The sequence below is a fragment of the Montipora capricornis genome, chromosome 13, assembly GCF_036669925.1.
Source record: "Montipora capricornis isolate CH-2021 chromosome 13, ASM3666992v2, whole genome shotgun sequence".
Classification (NCBI taxonomy): Eukaryota; Metazoa; Cnidaria; class Anthozoa; order Scleractinia; family Acroporidae; genus Montipora; species Montipora capricornis.
This window is the reverse complement of record NC_090895.1, coordinates 14,116,418-14,135,479: the sequence shown is the minus strand read 5'-3', so window position 1 is coordinate 14,135,479 and position 19,062 is coordinate 14,116,418. Positions and strand designations below refer to the sequence as shown.

The 19,062-nt window shown below is 40.5% G+C and overlaps 1 protein-coding gene across 1 annotated transcript in view; it reads right to left on the bottom strand.

The window, feature by feature from the left end:
- Positions 1–19,062, bottom strand: part of LOC138029162 (uncharacterized) — a 64,214-nt gene that overhangs the window by 18,214 nt on the left and 26,938 nt on the right. Inside the window, exons 3-5 of the mRNA XM_068876864.1 lie at positions 10,215–13,034; positions 9,432–9,464; positions 6,816–6,878 (exon numbers count right to left, since the gene is read on the bottom strand). Coding sequence (XP_068732965.1) covers positions 6,816–6,878; positions 9,432–9,464; positions 10,215–12,903 — 2,785 coding nt within the window. The 5' untranslated portion in view covers positions 12,904–13,034. The remainder of the gene's footprint in view (positions 1–6,815; positions 6,879–9,431; positions 9,465–10,214; positions 13,035–19,062) is intronic.

The window sequence follows — 19,062 nt, the reverse complement described above, 5'->3', positions numbered from 1 at the left end:
TTCTGCGCGTATTTTCTTAGGATCGAGAGAGTAGTGGGAAATGCGTAGATTTCTCGGTGGACACAGTAGAACGATTAACTAAGCCGGCAATGGCGTCGAAAGTCATGTAACACGAATGGCGTTTTAGTGGATCTTTGAACAAAATATACCCTTATGAAGCTCATGAATGGCAGGTCAATTGGATATACAGGCGGTGGAATCTTAAAAGCGACGAGTAATGGACTTCGACAACAATCTATCGCCCGTCGAGCCGAAATCAAAGTGAGCTGTATTTACCTGAAGTATATGGTAATTTGACACGATTGAGTTTCTTGCCTTCACGCACGCAATGAAATAGGAAGAGGTTCTCGCCTCTAAGAGCACATATGTTGTTTGTTTCAATAAATTTTTTGCTGGAAAAGGATTCTGTGGTATTTTCTGCCTTTGTGAATTATAATATCATGTTGTGTATTGAATTTCCGAGCTTAAGGTTGAAATGTGATATGGGAGAAGTTTTTTAGTATTGCTCTGTAAGCAGGAAGGGTTCACAGGCCTGTTGGAAGCGTGCTTGAGTTTCAACAAAATGAGCCCCAAAATCAGTGAAAAATTGTGACGCAGATGAATAATAAAGTAGCTGCCATTTCCAAAATGGTGAAATTACCTGGTGATAAATAACGTCGAACGCGTCTTGGAGAGTAAATTTTGACTTTGCATAAACAAGAGTTGGCCGATTGTGATCCTTGTTTTGACTTCGCTCATTTCATTGTCAAACTTTATTACACTTGACAGAAAAAGAAACTTACAAAAACCCGGTATCTTGCCATCATTTGACACAGATGCTTCACTGTTTGGCGAGTAAACATTTATAACACTTGACAAAAAAAGAAACTTACAAAAACCCGGTATCTTGCCATCATTTGACACAGATGCTTCACTGTTTGGCGAGTAAACATTTTCGCTGGAAAAGGATTCTGTGGTATTTTCTGCCTTTGTGAATTATAATATCATGTTGTGTATTGAATTTCCGAGCTTAAGGTTGAAATGTGATACGGGAGGATATTTTTAGTATTAATCGAACACCTTAAGTGGATCTGTGATCAACTCTTACAGCCTTCAGGTTAAAAAAATAATTGGGAATGTGACAGCCAAGAATTATTTGAAAGAAAGCTTGTCGTCTGTTTTGTGCTTCATTACTCAAGGAAAAGGTTCTTCATGGAAATGGTTGATCCTGAAATTTTAGTTTGTTGTGATATTGCGCATATTTGACACGGCTGAGTTTTTTCTCTTCACGCACGTAATGAAATAGGAAGGGGTTTTTGCCTGTAATAGCAAATATGTTGTTTGTTTCAAAAAATTGTTCGCTGGAAAAGGTGGCCTGTATGAATTCATCATGTTTTATAAAATGTGAGCTTAACTGGATAGTATTTATGGCAATTATATAGCAAAGCATTTTCATGTCAAAATGAGGTTAGCGTCTTTCTGTTGTGCTAACGTAATTAAATGTAAATATACATTCTGCCTCGTGAGTTATTCTCGTTAACCAGCAATGGCGTCGAAAGTCATTGCAACGCGGATGGCGTTGTAGTGCATCGTATGTTGTTTGTTTCAATAAAATGTTTCGCTGGAAAAGGATTCCGTGATGTTTTATGCCTTTGTGAATTATCATATGTTGTGTATTGAATTTTTGAGCTTAAGGTTGAAATGTGATAGGGGAGGATATTTTTAGTATTGCTCAGGAAAATAAACAGGTCTGTTGTAAGCGTGCTTGAGTTTCAACAAAACGAGCCCCAAAATCGGCAAAAAATTGTGACGCCGATGAATAATAAAGTAGCTGCTATTTCCAAAATGATGGAATTACCTGGTGATAAATGACCTTGTGTTGGAGAGTAAATTTTTGACTTAGCAGAAACAATGGTCAACCCTCAAGTGTTTGGGCGATTGTGATCTTTGTTTTGACTTCACTCATTTATTGTCAAACTTTATAACACTTTACAGAAAAAGAAACTTACGAAAACCCGGTATCTTGCCATCATTTGACACAGATGCTTCACTGTTTGGCGAATAAACATGCTGCGGTAACTTAATCACGGCGCCCGCTAAATTCCGGAGATCACTTTCGATTTATTTGTGTAACCAAAAGTGCAATAACAAAATTGAACGTAGCAAAATCTCCCAAAATGTTTGTCGCTGATCGTAACTTTTTATATTCTATATTCACGGTTCAAAATTAATGTTGTTTTCGTGTCGTAAATATGTTATTCTCGAGCAACCGTCCTGGAAACTTCCTTCTGCTCACTAACGAATTCTTACTTAAAATCGGCCTACAAGACGACCCAAACTTCTCCTTTTGCAAAGATGAACCAGAAAAACTTAGTCACCTCTTTTGGTCCTGTCCCAGAGTGACCGCTTTTTGGACCTTCTTAATACAACGCTTTATTTCGTCTCAGATTATTCCAGAAAACTACCAATTCAATCTTCTTATAGCTTTAGGTTTGATTCCAGACTCCTCCAAAAATCATTGTCAAATGAATTTTTGCCTCCTGTTAGCAAGACATTATATCTGGATTTGTAAAAACAATAAAAGCTACCAAAGGTTGAAGGCTTTTTCAGATGTCTTAAGTCGACCTATCTATTTGAACAAAAGGGTGCAGGCACTTTGCAAACGAAGTGGGAACTACTGAAAACTTTAATTTAGAAAACCATTCTTTTTTCTTGCTTCTTTTACTTTGATAAGTCCCTAAACCAACAAATCCTTCATCGTCTTTTCACAACAGCCTTGCAACCAACAGCCCCGTAAACTTTAATTTTCAGTATGGGAAGCAATGTATACTGTTTTACTGTAAATATGTAAATATGTCTATCCTGTAAATAAGTTGTTTGTTTTGTGTGTGTGTGTGGAATAAATAAATTAATTAATTTAAAAAAAAAACAAAAAAAACTTCCTTCTGCTCTTTCTAAAAACTGTGTATCAATTTACTTTTGCATCAATATTTGTTTTTGCATAAAGCAAGCTAACAAAATCTGTACCTTGCTGAGTTCGCATTTTTTAGTGTTAATAATATTTTCGGTCCAATGCTTCTGTTTTACGAAGGAGTATGTTTGAGGTCACCCATCCAGATACTAAACAGGGCTTAACTTTAGTAAACTTTAGTATTACAAAGCTGTCAGATGCTCAGAGGGCATGCTTAAACTTGTGGTGAAAGAAGTTGTGAGAGAGCTTGAAAATTATCAACATGTCAGCCCAGAAGCCAATGTTTCTCACTTCCCATTTATTTTCTTCAATCTTTCTGGGTCCAGTACTTTGCTAGTTATCACATGTCTTCTCAGGCTATTTACCCAAGACTTCTACCATGGCACTACAATGATAGACAATACCAAAACAATATAGTGCACTGTTAGAGCTACATACTACGCAAGGACAACTTGAATCTCCTGGAAGACAACACACAGCTCAGTTGACATTTTATATGGAATAAATCGCTGTGTTACTTCACTACCACACATAAACAATGTCTTTTTTTTCTAACGAGGACAGGAATTTCTTCTTTCTGACAAATGATTAATTAATAGGCCGATAGCCAGGTTTTTAACCTCAGAAAAGGATCTGTTTCGTCCTACGAACGTGTGAGGACCTGTAAGCCAAAGGGCCTCAGCTGGTATGACTTCTGGGTGACCGATTAAATGGTCTTAATGACCCCTTAACTTGAAAAAAATTGTCTGGAACGGTGCACGTACCACAGGCAACCCAGTGTACCCTCACGGAGGGTCTAGTTGAATTTACCGGTATTTATTTATTTATTTTCTCAGAGATATTAGTTTTTTTTTTTTTTGCTTTTTCAAATTCGAGGTAAAATAAAGGTATTGTTGTTGTTGTTGTTGTTGTTGTTTATATGAGAGTATGTAAACACAGCTGTGACATCACACGAAGTTTTATTGGTTATGTGTTGTCAGACGCACGTTTTGATTGGCTGGTTGAAAATATGGGCGTGTATGTTATGCAAACCCTCGACTGTGTCTTGGGTTTGCATAACTGTCGAGAATTCTCCCAACCGTGCTTTGCATTTAGATGAGGCTACGTAAACATGGAAAACATTCTCTATTGCTTAAATAACACAACAAAATATAACTTTTTGATCGGTTGCTTTATCTCAAGAGAAGCACTTCCGGAAGGCAGTTTTCTATTAAGCACTGGCCATTGAAGCAGATTCAACCAAGCCTTTGCCTGTTGGGTGCATCTGGCAAAATAGTCCAAAATGCATGTGGGGCTTTTTCTTTCTGGTGCAAACAGGGACAGTCTGAATTATGTTGATCTCTTTTTAGCTGACTAAACAGTTGCTCTGACGAAGGGCTAACACTCGAAACGTCAGATTTCCAAATCATTTATGGTGGTAATTCGACCTTTATCAAAATATTTCATAAAACCAAATTTTCCTGTTAAACGTAACACTGCATGCAATCAATGTAACATGGAGACAATTTAGCATGTAACGGGGTCCCTCACATGCATGAGCCCAAGTGTTGACGCCTGTCGAAGAACAGGTTATTGGCTAAGCTCTTCTGACCCTACAATTTACCAGTTTAATAAATTATATACTAGCCCAAAACAGAAATGTGAAAGTTAACTAATAGGTACCCAATTTACTGTGGCCATAATAATCCTCTGAAAACTGAGAACCCAAAAGTTGTTTTCAGTAGCTGTGTAGCAGCAGGAGAATCCTCCAAGCTCTCCTCTGGATAAGAAACTATCCAGAAGGTGCAGGTTGTCAAAATCACTTGAGATTAATTTGAACTTGACAGGAATTTAACCATTTTTTGAATAGCCTCCCTCCCCCCTTTATCCCCATTTTTCATCAGGGGCTGTAGTCCCTTTTCATCAGGGGTTGCTCTCAACTGAAGCCTTTTGTATCAACTTTAGTTGTATGCTTTTCTTATAACTAATGCAAACTGGACATGGAAGGAATTTAATGCGATATTGCACAATGCAAAGAAAATATATGTACAAATTTTATTATTGCAATAAGAGAATGTAACAAAAAAGTACGCGATAACCGGGTTAGCTGTTGGCTTAATCTTTTCTTCTTCACCACGGACATATTCAAAAGGAGTCAAGGCTTTGCGTTGTTAAACACATGAACAATAATTATACAGTCTGTAAACACATGAATCGAGCTTAGTCAAAAATCCTACATATAACCAGCTGACCTTGCTCCTTTTTTTCGCGCGTCCCACACCTGGTGAAGGACGGGCTCTGCTGCACAGACCTCCTTCTTTTAGATCGGATAACCGACTCGTGCTGAACTTTCGAATGAACTACCGTCTTTACAAATTCCTGAAATGTCGTGACCGTAACGTAGCAAGTTCTACATATTCGCGATGGTAGTAAACCATCGTCGACAGAAATTTTCAAACCGGAAAACTCTTCTCAATCCCGTACTATTTGCCTTTTCACCAAATAAATCCAAAGGATGCTTGTTACTAATAATATATCTGTTGCAAGTGCGGCAAACAGAAAACAGAATCCCTTCGGCCATTCTCTGCCGATTTCTTCCGGTTAGCATTTTTATTGTGTTCCCATCTGACCGATCAGTGACGAGAACAATCTCGTACCCAGAGTCCTCGGGCTTCTTGGTCAGCGGGTGAGCGCCCGGAGAGACTCTGGGATAATCGACTTAAACTATATTTTTGATTGGCGGCTTGCGTAACAATGGCAGTCCGACAGGATGTCGGTAAGTAATTCGGAAGCCCCAGAATTTGGAGGGAAGTTCAAAATCTAAAACTAGTTTCAGTGCTGTTTGATTTTTTCTACCTCAGAAATATGTAAATCACAAAAATAAAAAACCACGAGGTTTGAATTATGTCTTATACCGTACGGGAATTTTCCCACGCTGCTAAAAAGTGATTACTGTTGCTGTTGCAAAAGTACCGTGGGAAAACATTATATCAGTCTCTTTGAGGAGAAATCCGTGGAATAAGGTCTTGTCGAAGCCATTCAGAATTACGGAAACATCAAATCGTAGTAGAAGAGGACATTTGTGTCGTTTCCACAAAAATTTGTCGATCGTGTTGCTTGCACGATGGCATTTTGAACGATGGAATGTACGCTGAAACGCTAAAAATACACTTGCCGAAAGTATCAGAGGTTTCATCTTCACTTGCTCTTACAGCAAGCCAATGATCATTTCTCTAGTTTCTTTTGTGTGTAAGGCTAAAATTCTTGTTTCTCGAACACTTTCAACCCGCCATTTCTACTGTTTACGGTTTTCTCTTTTCTGTTTCCGGTTAAACTCAAGCATACGTAATAAGACCGGAACCCACGTTTTCTAGGAAAATGGAGTCGATTATCCCAGAGTCTCTCCGGGCGCTCACCCGCTGGCCAAGAAGCCCGAGGACTCTGGGTACGAGATTGTGACGAGAACGGATTGGAACCTGCCAGAGCTCTCGATCCGAGGCGCTGGACAAGAGGATCGCAGCTCTGGGAACGAGAATGCGGGTAATTTTGATAAGATTGCAACGGAAGACATTTGCGCAGTAGTCGTGAAGAGACCCTTTCTAACTGTTGTAATGATGTTTGAGTCTAATGGAATAAAGCACTTCCTTGAATGACTCACACTATTATATTTATTATTTATTATCCATGTATGTTGTTCTCCAATAAAAACACTCACATTATCATTAACACATAAAATAAGAGCCATTCACATGTATACCTACCTTCGATGTCACTGAACTTGTCCCTGAAATGTTTTGAAATTTCTTTGGAAGTAAGACAGCAGTCTTAAGCGAACCTTCAAATTACTTTTTTGCCAACAATAAGTGAATAGAATGTATCAACTCACCATGTGTCTCCTTTAGGGTGTCTTTACTGCTGCCTTTATCAGTTTTAATCCTCTTCAGGATGTCTGAATCAAATCAAATCAATGGGTCGATTATTCATGACAATCAATTGAATAAAAGAGCAAACTCAAATAAAGGTTAAAATAACATATACACTGAAAAGGTCTGACAGGAAAGGTTTCTAATCTCTTCCCGGAGAACTCATTTGTCTCTTAACAGAACTGGATGAACTCGACTAGACATGAGATAAGTTCATAGAAAGACAGTTCACATAGCTTCAACATTTACTGCTTTTACTATACAAATAGAATTTTGACGAGATTTCCACACAAGACTCTTCTTCATAATGTACATGCTCATGTGGCAAGAGAGGAAGGGTTACGTTTTTTTACAAACGTTGGCAGTGTAGCACTTATATTTTAACAGAAATTATTAACTATTTGAGGGTAATGTGAAGTGCTAGTTTTCTACACATGTAAACCATGTGAGCGTTAGCCCTACTATTTATAGAATTGGGTCCTCACAAGGACAGAGAAAACTCTGAGCAGGGTTGAAATTGAACCCACGACCTTCGGGTTAGATCACCGCTGCTCTACCGACTGAGCTACAAGGTTAGACGGGAGCAGGTCGTGAGAATTGAAGATGTCAATTCCCACCCTGGTCAGAGATTTTCTCTGTCCTTGCGTGGACCCAATTCCATTAGTAGGGTTAACGCTCACATGGTTTACATGGGTAGAAAACTAGCGCTTCACGTTACCCTCCAATAGTTAATTCTGTTGAAATATAAATGCTACACGGCCAACGTTTGCAAAAACATAACCCTTCCTTGTACTTGTACATATCAATTGCCATGAAATTGACATCTTCAATTCTTATGATCTGCTCCCGTCTGACCTTGCAGCTCAGTCGGTAGAGCAGCGGTGATCTAACCCGAAGGTCGTGTGTTTAATTTCTCTGTCCTTGTGGTTTACATGGGTTCAATTTCTCTGTCCTTGTGGTTTACATGAGTAGAATACTAGCACTTCACATTACCCTGCAGTAGTTAATTCTGCTGTGACAAGAGACTGACTTTGAACTGTTCCACCTTTTGTTTGAAATGTTGTTTTCTTTTGTGTCAGTGGACTATTATGTAAGAGAAAACTACCGACATCAGAGGTTTTAAGGAATATACATCCCAAGGATCACAGGCGCAAGGGATGTTGTGACTTTGGTATGTTGTGATGTTATAACACATCAGAATGTATTAACTTGATTAATTTATAATCATACCGCTAAGCACAGTACAACTCAGTCTGCCAGTTGAGGAGACAAATCACATAGACGACAATTTTTGAAAATTAAAATTCATTCAATCATTTAATCACCACAAATGAGAAAAAAACAAAAAAAAGGAGAAATCATTGACGTCATCACCCAGCAGACACGTTAAAGGTATTCGAGCAAGATGGCTGCATTTTCCTTCGCTCGGTGATTAGTGATATTGTTTTGAACTAATGCCCACTAGAAAGGGAAAGAAAGTAGAAGAGGATTTTGAAGTGAATGGGAGGCGTAGTTCTGTATTTCTCACGTGTGTAACTATTTTTTCACCCTACTTCTTCTTTATTGTTAAGCCTTTAATTTTTTTTCATTTGATGACAATAATTATCACCTTTTCACTACTGTACTAGTAATTTACATGTAGTTAACTGGGGCACAATATTAGTTAACCTAGAGGTGCACCTTTCATTTTCGAGTTATTTGTCAAATATTAATCTTAATTTATGAATTGAAGTTTATCTGGGCCCGGTTGTTCGAAAGCCGATTAACTTAATCCAGGATTAGCGTAAACGTTTGTTTCAAGTTTTAACTTTTTGGTGAAACTTTCATTTGCTTGTTTTTGTTTTTCAAGATTGACTTCTTCTAATGTAAAGGTTTGCCGAATATCAGCGTTGAACAGCACTTGGGAGTAGAGAAATGAACTCCTTGGTTAATTGTTAATCAGGGATTAGCGTTAATCAGTTTTTGAACAACCGGGCCCTGAAGGGGAGAAATAAAATACACAAAATACTCAACACCACCTAATATTTTGTCTTTAACTTCTTATAACCAAACAACGATCCTGGTGACCCCTATTTTGTATTGCCTGAAAGTAACTGCCAAGGTAAATAGGAACGCTCAGCAAAGTGAAAAAATTCTCTGGAGTGGATTTAGAGCTACCTTCGTGAGTGGAAAAATTAAGGTGGCTCTGAATCTGCTCCCAATCATTTTCTTAACCACATAGAGAATTTTACCCTAGCCTCTTCATTACTTCTCAGCAATATAAGATGGACGTCACCAGGTGCGTTTTCCTTTAAAAAACTACATGAACTATATGCAGAATCTTCATCGTCTCATCTCACTAACCCTATTTATGATTTTCAGAGGATAAAATAGCAGTGATTTTTACGAAGTTACATGTGTGTTCTCTTTCATCTTATTCAATTTTTCATCTTAATTTAGGTTTTTGAATTCTGAACGCTACTAGTAGTCCATCCTCCATAGCACATACCATGATACACTAGTGACATTTCTAGTTCTTCTGCTATTGTTACTATGAATAACAATGTGTGGTGCTTGTTTTATTCAGTTAAGTAACACACCTTTCACTTCTCCAACTTCTGACCTCAGCATTTCTGGATTAAAACACAAAACGAGATACACGTAGTGAGTCAATAATGCGATAGGCATTGGCCCTTTACTGGTTTGTTTCACCTTAACACCTCAACCTTTTCCTTTTTTACTCCCTAAAGGATCCTAAGTTAGTTTCACGAAACGTGGTTGAGAATAAACAAGTTTTACAGATCCAGTTCGCAGAGTGCTGCTCACTAGTTTAGTTTTTTTTAATTATGCGACATTTAATTGACAGGGATTTCTTTATGCGGGCGTTCTTACACATCCAGTTATAGGATTCCTCAGCCACATTGCCCTATATAAACGATGTAACTAGCATTCAAAAGCACAAATCTATACTTTAAAGCGGGATTTTATTCACATTGCCGTCATGTTCACTGCATTCATCACATCAATTTCCTACACCTCATTAAACTTTGCCGAGTAAAAACATGCATGCGAGACTTTCCTGGCTGGTGTTATAGCTTTGTCGTGTTTCCTTTGTCCCCAAATTATGAAATGGGACTCCAGCAATTTTAAAAAAAATGACACTTCATCTGAATGAAAAATGAAACAATAGACCAAATCAGCTAACTCAATGTTGTACCCAATTCAACCCTTTGACAATAACAAGTTTTGTTCCAGGTATTTCCATATCATCTATATGTGAATGCTATATTATAATGCACATACAATACACAAAGAACCTTGACCCTATGAGATTTGAACAACACTGAGTTAACCGATTTAGTGTGTTATTCTGGTCCAAGCACCTGAGTCACTGATTTCATTGCCAGACAAATACAAATCTGTCAGCGTTGATCTGATTTCCTCTGCTTTAGCCAGTGCAGCAGCACCCAAGTCACCGATTCTATTGCCAAACAAATTCAAAAATATCAGCGTTGAATTGATTTCCATTGCCTGAGCTAGTGAAGCAGCACCCGACGTACCGATTTCATTGCCATTTAAATGCAACTCTGTTAGGGCTGAATTGATTTCCACTGCTTTAGCCAGTGCAGCAGCACCTGAGTCACCGATTCTATTTTCGGACAAATACAAACCTGTCAGCGTTGAATTGATTTCCACTGCTTGAGCCAATGCAGCAGCACCTGAGTCACCGATTCCGTTGTCAGACAAATGCAACTCTGTCAGCGTTGAATTGATTTCCACAGCTTTAGCTAGTTCAGCAGCACCCGCGTCACTGATTCCATTGTCAGACAAATCCAACTCTGTCAGGGTTGAATTGGTTTCCACTGCTTTAGCTAGTACAGCAGCACCCGAGTCACCGATTTCATTGCCCGACAAATACAACTGTGTCAGCGTTGAATTGATTTCTATTGCTTGAGCCAGTGCAGCAGCACCTGAGTTACCGATTCTATTGCCAGACAAATCCAACTCTGTCAGCGTTGAACTGATTTCCATTGCTTTAGCCAGTGCAGCAACACCCAAGTCACCGATTCGATTGTCAGACAAATTCAACCCTGTCAGCGTTGAATTCATTTCCACTGCTTTAGCCAGTGCAGCAGCTCCCGAGTCGCCAGTTACATTGCCACACAACTCCAACCTTTTCAGCGTTGAATTGATTTCCACTGCTTTAGCCAGAGCAACAGCACCTGTGTCACCAATTCCATTGCCAGACAAATACAACTCTGTCAGCGTTGAATTGATTTCTACTGCTTTAGCCAGTGCAGCAGCACCTGTGTCACCGATTCTATTGCGAGATAAATACAACTCTGTCAGAGTTGAATTTACTCCCAGTGCTTCAGCCAGTGCAGCAGCACCCAAGTCACCGATTCGATTGTCAGACAAATTCAAGTGTGTCAGCGTGGAATTCATTTCCACTGCTTTAGCCAGTGCAGCAGCTCCCGAGTCGCCAGTTCCATTGCCACACAACTCCAACCTTTTCAGCGTTGAATTGATTTCCACTGCTTTAGCCAGTTCAGCAGCACCTGTGTCACCAATTCCATTGCCAGACAAACACAACTCTGTCAGCGTTGAACTGATTTCCACTGCTTTAGCCAGTGCAGCAGCACCTGTGTCACCGATTCCATTGCCACACAAATACAACTTTGTCAGCGTTGAGTTTGTTGCCATTGCGTGAGCCAGTATAGCAGCGCCACTGTCACCCATGTGCTGTCGACACGAAATACACTGAATTTCAAGAAGCGAACCAAGAGAACCCGCCAATTCTATTCCAAAGGTACCCTGTTCATTTTCACTTTCCTTAATACAATTCAATGCAGTCCATAGGTAGTTATTACTTTCTTTCTCATTTGGTTGGTTAATTTGACTTGCTATACTTGCCACAAGTGCCGTGGCTTTTGCCTCACACCGTTGAGCCAAGATACCACAGGTAAACATGAGCACCTGTTGAAACTCCTTAAAATATCGTGTGTCAGCAACTAAATCATCAGCACTAATTTCCTCATTGACAAGTTGGCAACTGAGATAAAGTGCAGCAAAAAACTCCTGAAAGCTCTTGTGTAGAAACCCATACCAGTAGCTCGGTCTTTGTTTGCTGCGTCCAGGCTGAGCCGACAGAAATCCCAGGTCAGGTATTAAGTTGCCAGTACCATTTCTGAATGCACTGTCGTCGAAATACATTTCATCGTTGAGTAAGCCATTCAACGCTATACAACCAAGATTCTCTAATTCAATGTGGTATAATTGTGTTAGGTCTTCGTCCGTTTCTGGTAATTCTTTCTTTGTCCTATACCTTCTTAGCACACACTGCACTATTTTGACGTAAAGCACAGTTACACCTTTCGGGAAATCTCCTTGGAAGTCTTCGCAAAGGAGGCAAAGAAGTGCTGTAATTGACGGATTTGCAGTTATTCCCCTTAGGCTTCTTTCTGTGCCCAGCTTGTCCAAGAGCTTTTTCGCCAGATGCTCCGCGGTTTTGAAATATCTTCGGATAAAGCCTTCAGCAGAGTATTTGGTAAATCCTTCGACCTCTAGCAGGGTGTCACAGCATTCTCGTACATGTACTCTTACCCCACTCTTGTGGCGAGCTGTAACCACTAAGTAACAATTTGGAAGCACTCTACCTTGAATAATCTCTTCATAAAAGGGTAACTTGTGGGTTGGCAACTCATCCAATCCGTCAAGTACCAGCAAAACCTTTGACTGGTGGTCCCGAACGAAAGTAAAGAAGTTCTCTCTTTCTTCTTTCTTCATGTCTTTCGGTAAAAGCTGGTCATCAATAGCCTCCCATAAGTCAGAGGTAATGTCTCTACATTTCAACAACAGCAACACTTGGACATCAGGAAAGGAATCTTCAGCGTTACAGTTCTTGGCCCAGTCGTAAGCAACCTTGTTACAATAGGTTGTCTTTCCCATGCCTGGCTGTCCTTCAATCAAAACTTTTTTGGGTTGTGAATGTTCTTCGTGTGGTTTGAAGATTTCCAACATGTTGACAATGGAGTCTGTCTTTACCCCTCGTTCTTTTTTCCTGCTGACCATTTTAAGCCTGGTAAAAATGTTGTCAAGATGGAATAACTCGTGATTCCACGGGAATGGCTGAAGCCACCCTTCGTGTTTTTCATAGTGTCGTCGAATATCGTCAATGAAGTCAGCCACTGGCCCATAAGCATCTGAAAGAGAGAAAGTCATTAATTTAAGACAAAAATGCCATTGTTCTCCCAGCGTTGAATACTTGAGAATGATATTAACATCTTAGTTGCGTTAAGGTCGACGGTATTTATAATTGATAGTGAAATATGTGAGAGTCTTATTTAAATTGAACTTCCGGGTGTGACGACTCTAAGTGCGAATGACCATCACAATTTAGAGAGTAAGTTCGGCAGGTTGCAAAAAAAGCCTAAATAAATTCCAGCCCTGAACTGGACTCGAACCCATGACTATGCAATTGTCCTACGCAGCCCTATCATCTGATCTCTTAACCACCTGAAGTGAGTCTGTTGCGTGTTCATTCTATAGACATGTATCTCCGATGGCTGAGATGGTAGAGTATTGCAGTGCAATCGCATGGTGATAGGTCCGAGTCCCGTTCAAATTCCAGGTTTTCATTGCCTCTTTGCAAGTCACCCTATAAATCTAGTGATCATTTTTGCTCCAAGTCAGTAGAAATAATGATGCATTTCTCCTAATCACGGAATACTTGGAAGTTAAAAAATGATGTCCAAAAGATATACAATTATAACAAATATTTAGGCTAACTGCGATTTTGTGACCCAGCATCAATATTCTCTCATTATAATGCAGTACTGCATTGATGCCTCAAAAGATGGCAAGTTCCTTTGATTATCAAGAGCTAAATACCCTCTACCTGAGTAGATCTTAGTAAATGCAAAATTTATGACTGTGTGCACATTTTAGATACCCTTGTGGTATTTCTACCAATTTCTGTGAATCCATCTCATGAATTATGCGATTCTTGACTGTTCCTTCATTTTCTCCAAGTTTAGTATTCCACATCACGGTTTGTAAATTTGAAAGCCAAATCTTTGTCAGGAATAAACGCCTCTCAGGTGATCAGCGATTGGACTTCGAATTACAGAAACAACTTTAATTGAATTTAATTTATTAGCTTTGTCCAGTAAACATTACAAGAATACAGAAGCTGAAAATACAAATAAATAAATACATGGACAGGGATACCGCGAGAGCTAAGGCCACCTACTGCGGACCCAGGATTTACAACGGAGGAATTTACATTACACATGAAAACTTAAGAATAAATAATAAATAACACTTAGTAACAGCATGTGATATTTGTAGCAAGGCTTCTGGCTATGTTGCGTTTTAAGCAGATAGATTTCCACGTTTTCGGTGCTTCAGGATCATAATTTACAGAAAGAGCAGTAAAGAAATACTGAAGTAAAGCATTACGAAAAGAGGCAAGATCAGAGTAGCTACTACTATCCAGACAGTTAGTTAGAGCGTTCTATATGCGGGTTGATCTGACCAAAAAAGACTTTTTAAAGTAGTGGTTTTACATTTACGGTTGAGAAATAGCACTGAAGTTGAAGAAATTGTGGATCTAGTAGGCCGGGCAAAGCGAATATTAGGTGAAACTGATTGGTCAAAGTCAACAAGCCCGTTAACTATCTTAAAAAAAGAAAGTTAATTCTAAATACTCATACCAGTATGTTAATGGAAATAGGTTCAGTTTTAAGAGTCTATCCTTTTAAGCTTGTTCACAGCAAAACAGTAAACCTAGCATGAATTTGGTAGCTCGTCTCTGGATCCGCTTGACTTGTCGAATCTGCTCCTTCATCTGCGGGACCCACACCTGATTTGCGTATCCAAGGAGTGGTCGGACGAGAGCAAGGTACATGGTGCGTCTTATTCTTGATTTCTCCTGAAGAATCCTAGTGTCCTAATAGCCCTGGAACATGCTTCAGAGACTTGTTTGGACCAGGAGAGATCGTCTGATTTCCAAACACCAAGGTCTTCTCAATCTTGGTGAAAACTAATGGTGAGCGCTCTCAAGGGGTTTCCGCTTCCGAGTGATATGCATGTTGTCCGCTCAAGACCCAAGCCGGTTCAATCCGACTGAAGGTCTGATACATCATCGCTAGAGTTTATGACTTTGAATACTTTGGGGTCATCAGCGAATGTGGCAACGCTGCCCGACGGAACAGAATCGGGCAGGACATTCGCAAATAGGAGAAAGAGCATAGAGCCAAGTATTGAACCCGGAGGGACCCCCGAAGTCACTGGTAGGCTAGTCGAGACCCCCCAGGAACGGTGACGCGTTGGTTCCGATTGGCGAGATAGGATACGGACCTCTGTAAGATGTTCCCGCAGAAACCATACTCTCGCAACTTATTAATCAGCTTTCAATGACTGACTCTGTCAACCGCTTTTGACATGTCGAGATACACAGTGTCTATTTGACGCCCGTTGGCTAAGTGTGACCCAATGATGTCAAGGACTTCAACAAGTTGAGTCACACGTGAGCGTCCTGCAATGAATCCATGCTGACACCTCTGAATTAAGCGATACAAGCCATCTTTGATTCCATTAAATACACATCGTTCCATTATTTTCGATACAACAGATAAAAGTGAGATAGGCCTATAATTCTCAGTGTGCTGTGTAACAGAACTATATTATCATAAGGTCGCAATAGTAGCAAGTATGATAAATACTGTAGGAAACAGAGAACTTTTTTAAAAGACATGTTTCGGCATGCTTATGCCATCATCAGTTTAATGCGTTCCTAGGTGTGAACAGTTATAAAGTCTACTGGTAGATGAAAAAATTATTACAACATGACGTAATACAAAAGTGGGTATTAATTACAACCAGAAACCCATAAGGGTTGATACGTGCAACGGGCGTACACAGCTTCAGACCATTCAGTGCGAACTGGTGGGTTGAATGTTTCAGTGCAAGGTACCATATTTGGAAACCCTCGCTCTTGTTGTTCCAAATATGGTACTTAGCAAATTGAATATTCGGAAGCTTGTTTCCCAGCACACAAGGGTCCGTTACACGTTTCAACCCTTATGGGTTTCTGTTACAACCAAACATCAATTGCAAGGTGTAAACTAAAACGTGAGAAAAGTGTTGTAATGCTGCAATTGTTTGTTAAGTTCAGGTTTGATCTTATTATATAAAAAGCTTCTTTGAGTTTTAAATCAATTGAGTTGCTGGCAGAATCCAGAATACTAAAGCACGAAGGGGAGTATCTGTTCTTACATAAAGGAGATGTGTTGAAATGCTTAAAATATGCGAGTTTTTATCGCTTTCCGTGTGTTCCTTTATCCTGGTAGAAAAGTGGCGACTGGTTTCGCCAATATAACGGGAATTACAACCCGCACAAGAAAATTGGTAAACTACCACGGAGCAACAGGAGCACGATCTTTAACACTAAACATGTTTTTAATTTTGAATGAAGTGAAAACTAATTTGATAGTTAGGTCAGATTTGCAAAAGCGCTTAGAAAGTTGTCGGAGTTTAAGTTTCGCAATTTTGGAATAATGACCCACAAAAGGGAGTTTAAAATAATGTGTATCATTGTCATCATTAGTGTTCCGGCTTTTTTGAGAAAAAGACCCGTCAAGATACCGCTTGAAAGTTCTGTCAATAACGTGCGAGGGAAATGAATTTCGTTTCAAGGTGTCAGAAAGTTTATTAAGATCCTTTTGAAGGCCGGAAGAGGTGTTGTTGATTTTATAGACTCGGTCGATAAGAGTTCGGATAAGGCCAATTTTATAGCATGATGGAGTAAAACTAAAGAAATTAGTTAAGAGACCAGTGTAAGTTTTTTTGTGAAAAACTGAAAAAACAATCACGCGAAGAGCTGTCAACAAGTATGTCAAGAAAGGAGAGTTTATCATCATTCTCTTTCTCACACGTGAATTTGATGTTAGGGTGCCGTGAATTGATGTAATCAAAAAATGACATAGCATCCTGTTCGTTGTGAAAGACACAGAAGGTGTCGTCAACATAACGCCTATAGAGTAGAGGGTGAACACTGTCAGACAACCTAATGTGTAAAGGGCGCTCATTCCAGAGCTGTGCGCCTGCAATACACTATAGAACAGGCCCGATCACCATGTGATTTGGTTTATGTGTGGTCCACCTGCACAAATTTCTGGGAGGTTGACCTGAGTGATCTTGAGTAGGTTCTGTAGTGGAGACCATCATGGAAATAGGATGGCGTCCAGATGATGGATCAAAACATGCCGAGTGAACGTTAGTAGTACTATGGGGGAATACGAGCCACTTTGAAATGGAGCGTTCTGATTGGTCGAGAGCGATTTTTAATGAGATGCATCGGCTTCTGATTGGTGGATATTTTTAGGTCCGCCATTATCACGTGCACACGTGAACAGGATTGGTTAAGACGGTGGGGTCAAAGTCCATTTGACGTCATAATCGAAGGACAAGTTGGAAAGTATGTGAAGAATGTGAAGAATGCGGATGCAACACCTAGGGTTCACAAGATGGCGACCATGTGGGTTCACAAGATGGCGTCCTATAGAAAAGGGATGACATCGCGCGAGACCCCACGCGGGATCACGAAGATCACGCGTGATCACGCGCGAACCCACGCAAGAACACGCGATGTTGCGTGGGTCCACGCGAGATATCGCGCGGGAACACGCAAAAACACGGATGGAATATTAAAAAGAGAGGCAAATGAATCATGAATCATCAACGGTTTAATCAAATAACAACTTAGGTACAAACGGGAACGTGTGAGGAGACCTGGTGTCTACTCGTCCCTAAGAAGCTAAATGGTGTAGGAATCCAGAACCTACTACCCTACTAAAAAGTTTAAAAAAGCTACACAACATAGAATCATAATGGATGGCTCGTCCATAGCGTGACTCCGAGCTAACGGATGGAGATAAAGGAGTCGAAACATAAAAACATAACAACGGTCCCAATAGGAAGGACGACGAAAAGGAACGGGTGTTGTGTCTATTTGACAAATGCGGTCACCATGTTTTGCAAATATGTCAGATGCTGTTGTTAACTTGCGAACAAGTTTCTTCTGACGCTGTCTCTGTCTGGGTTCTGGGGGGGCTGGGGAAAGTATCTGTTCCCCACCACGATCAGACTGGTCCGACAGTGAGGACATCGCCAATCCTTCCGTTGGTGTTGATTCATGTACCCGTACATGCTCGCTAGGAAGGCGTAGAGGCACCGGTCGTGCATGCGCTGCTTGCAACAAAACATCCTCATGGGGGTGGACCGGTGTCTCAGTTTGCGCAGGGAGCCCAGGTGGCGACAAATGGCGGCAAACGTCAGATGCTCCAGTTTGTGCGGCTCTGTGAGATAGTACTCGAAGCAGATGACGCATTGGTTCTCTGCTTCGAACTGTTTCTGGAGTTTCTGGAGTTTCTGGAGTTGTCGTTCCTTTTCCTCGGCTTTCTTCCGCAAGAGTTCCTGTTTCTTTCTCAGGATCTCGTCTTTGTTCTCTTGGTAGAACGCGTAGATGCGTGTCAGTCTCTCTCTGGCCCTTCTGGCTTGCAAGCGCGTGAGTGGTGGCATATTTACGGAGCATCACAAACAGAATGAAGGTGTTTAGGATCGCACGCTCTTATAAGAGACCCTGATGGGTCATGTGATAGGTCAGGTGACTTAGAGAGGGGGGATGGGGGGGTACCCCTCCAGAAAAAGGTCTCTTCTTGAAAACGAGGTCCAAAGAGGTCTATAAGAATCGAAGCGTTGGAAGGATCGTCATTCTTGTTCTTCATGGGCGATTGTTTGTCTGTTCCTGGCGATATGCGACGAGCTGAAAGAGAAGAAAGAGATTCACGATTGATGATGTCCGTGATGCATGTGGTCATTGGTCACGGACGACGAAACAACAACAACACCAACGCTGTTCCGACAATGGGTTTTACGGGTCCCATATTCAATATCTCAACTCGTCGTCGGAATGAACCAGAGCAGAAAGAAGAAAAGAAAAAAGATGACGTGGAGATGGAAGCCATGCGACGTTGGGCGGAGAGGGTCAAACCGACCGGACAATTCCTCGATGTAGAGGATACCCAAGAATGGCCATGTGTGATTTGCGGGGAAGATGTTTCTGAACTGAAGATGGACAACAAAGTGTCAGAGTTTATCCAGAATTTGAACAAGGAATTACCCCAAGGCATCCAAGGCTGTACTATCAAAGCAGATCTCTCGGTGGAG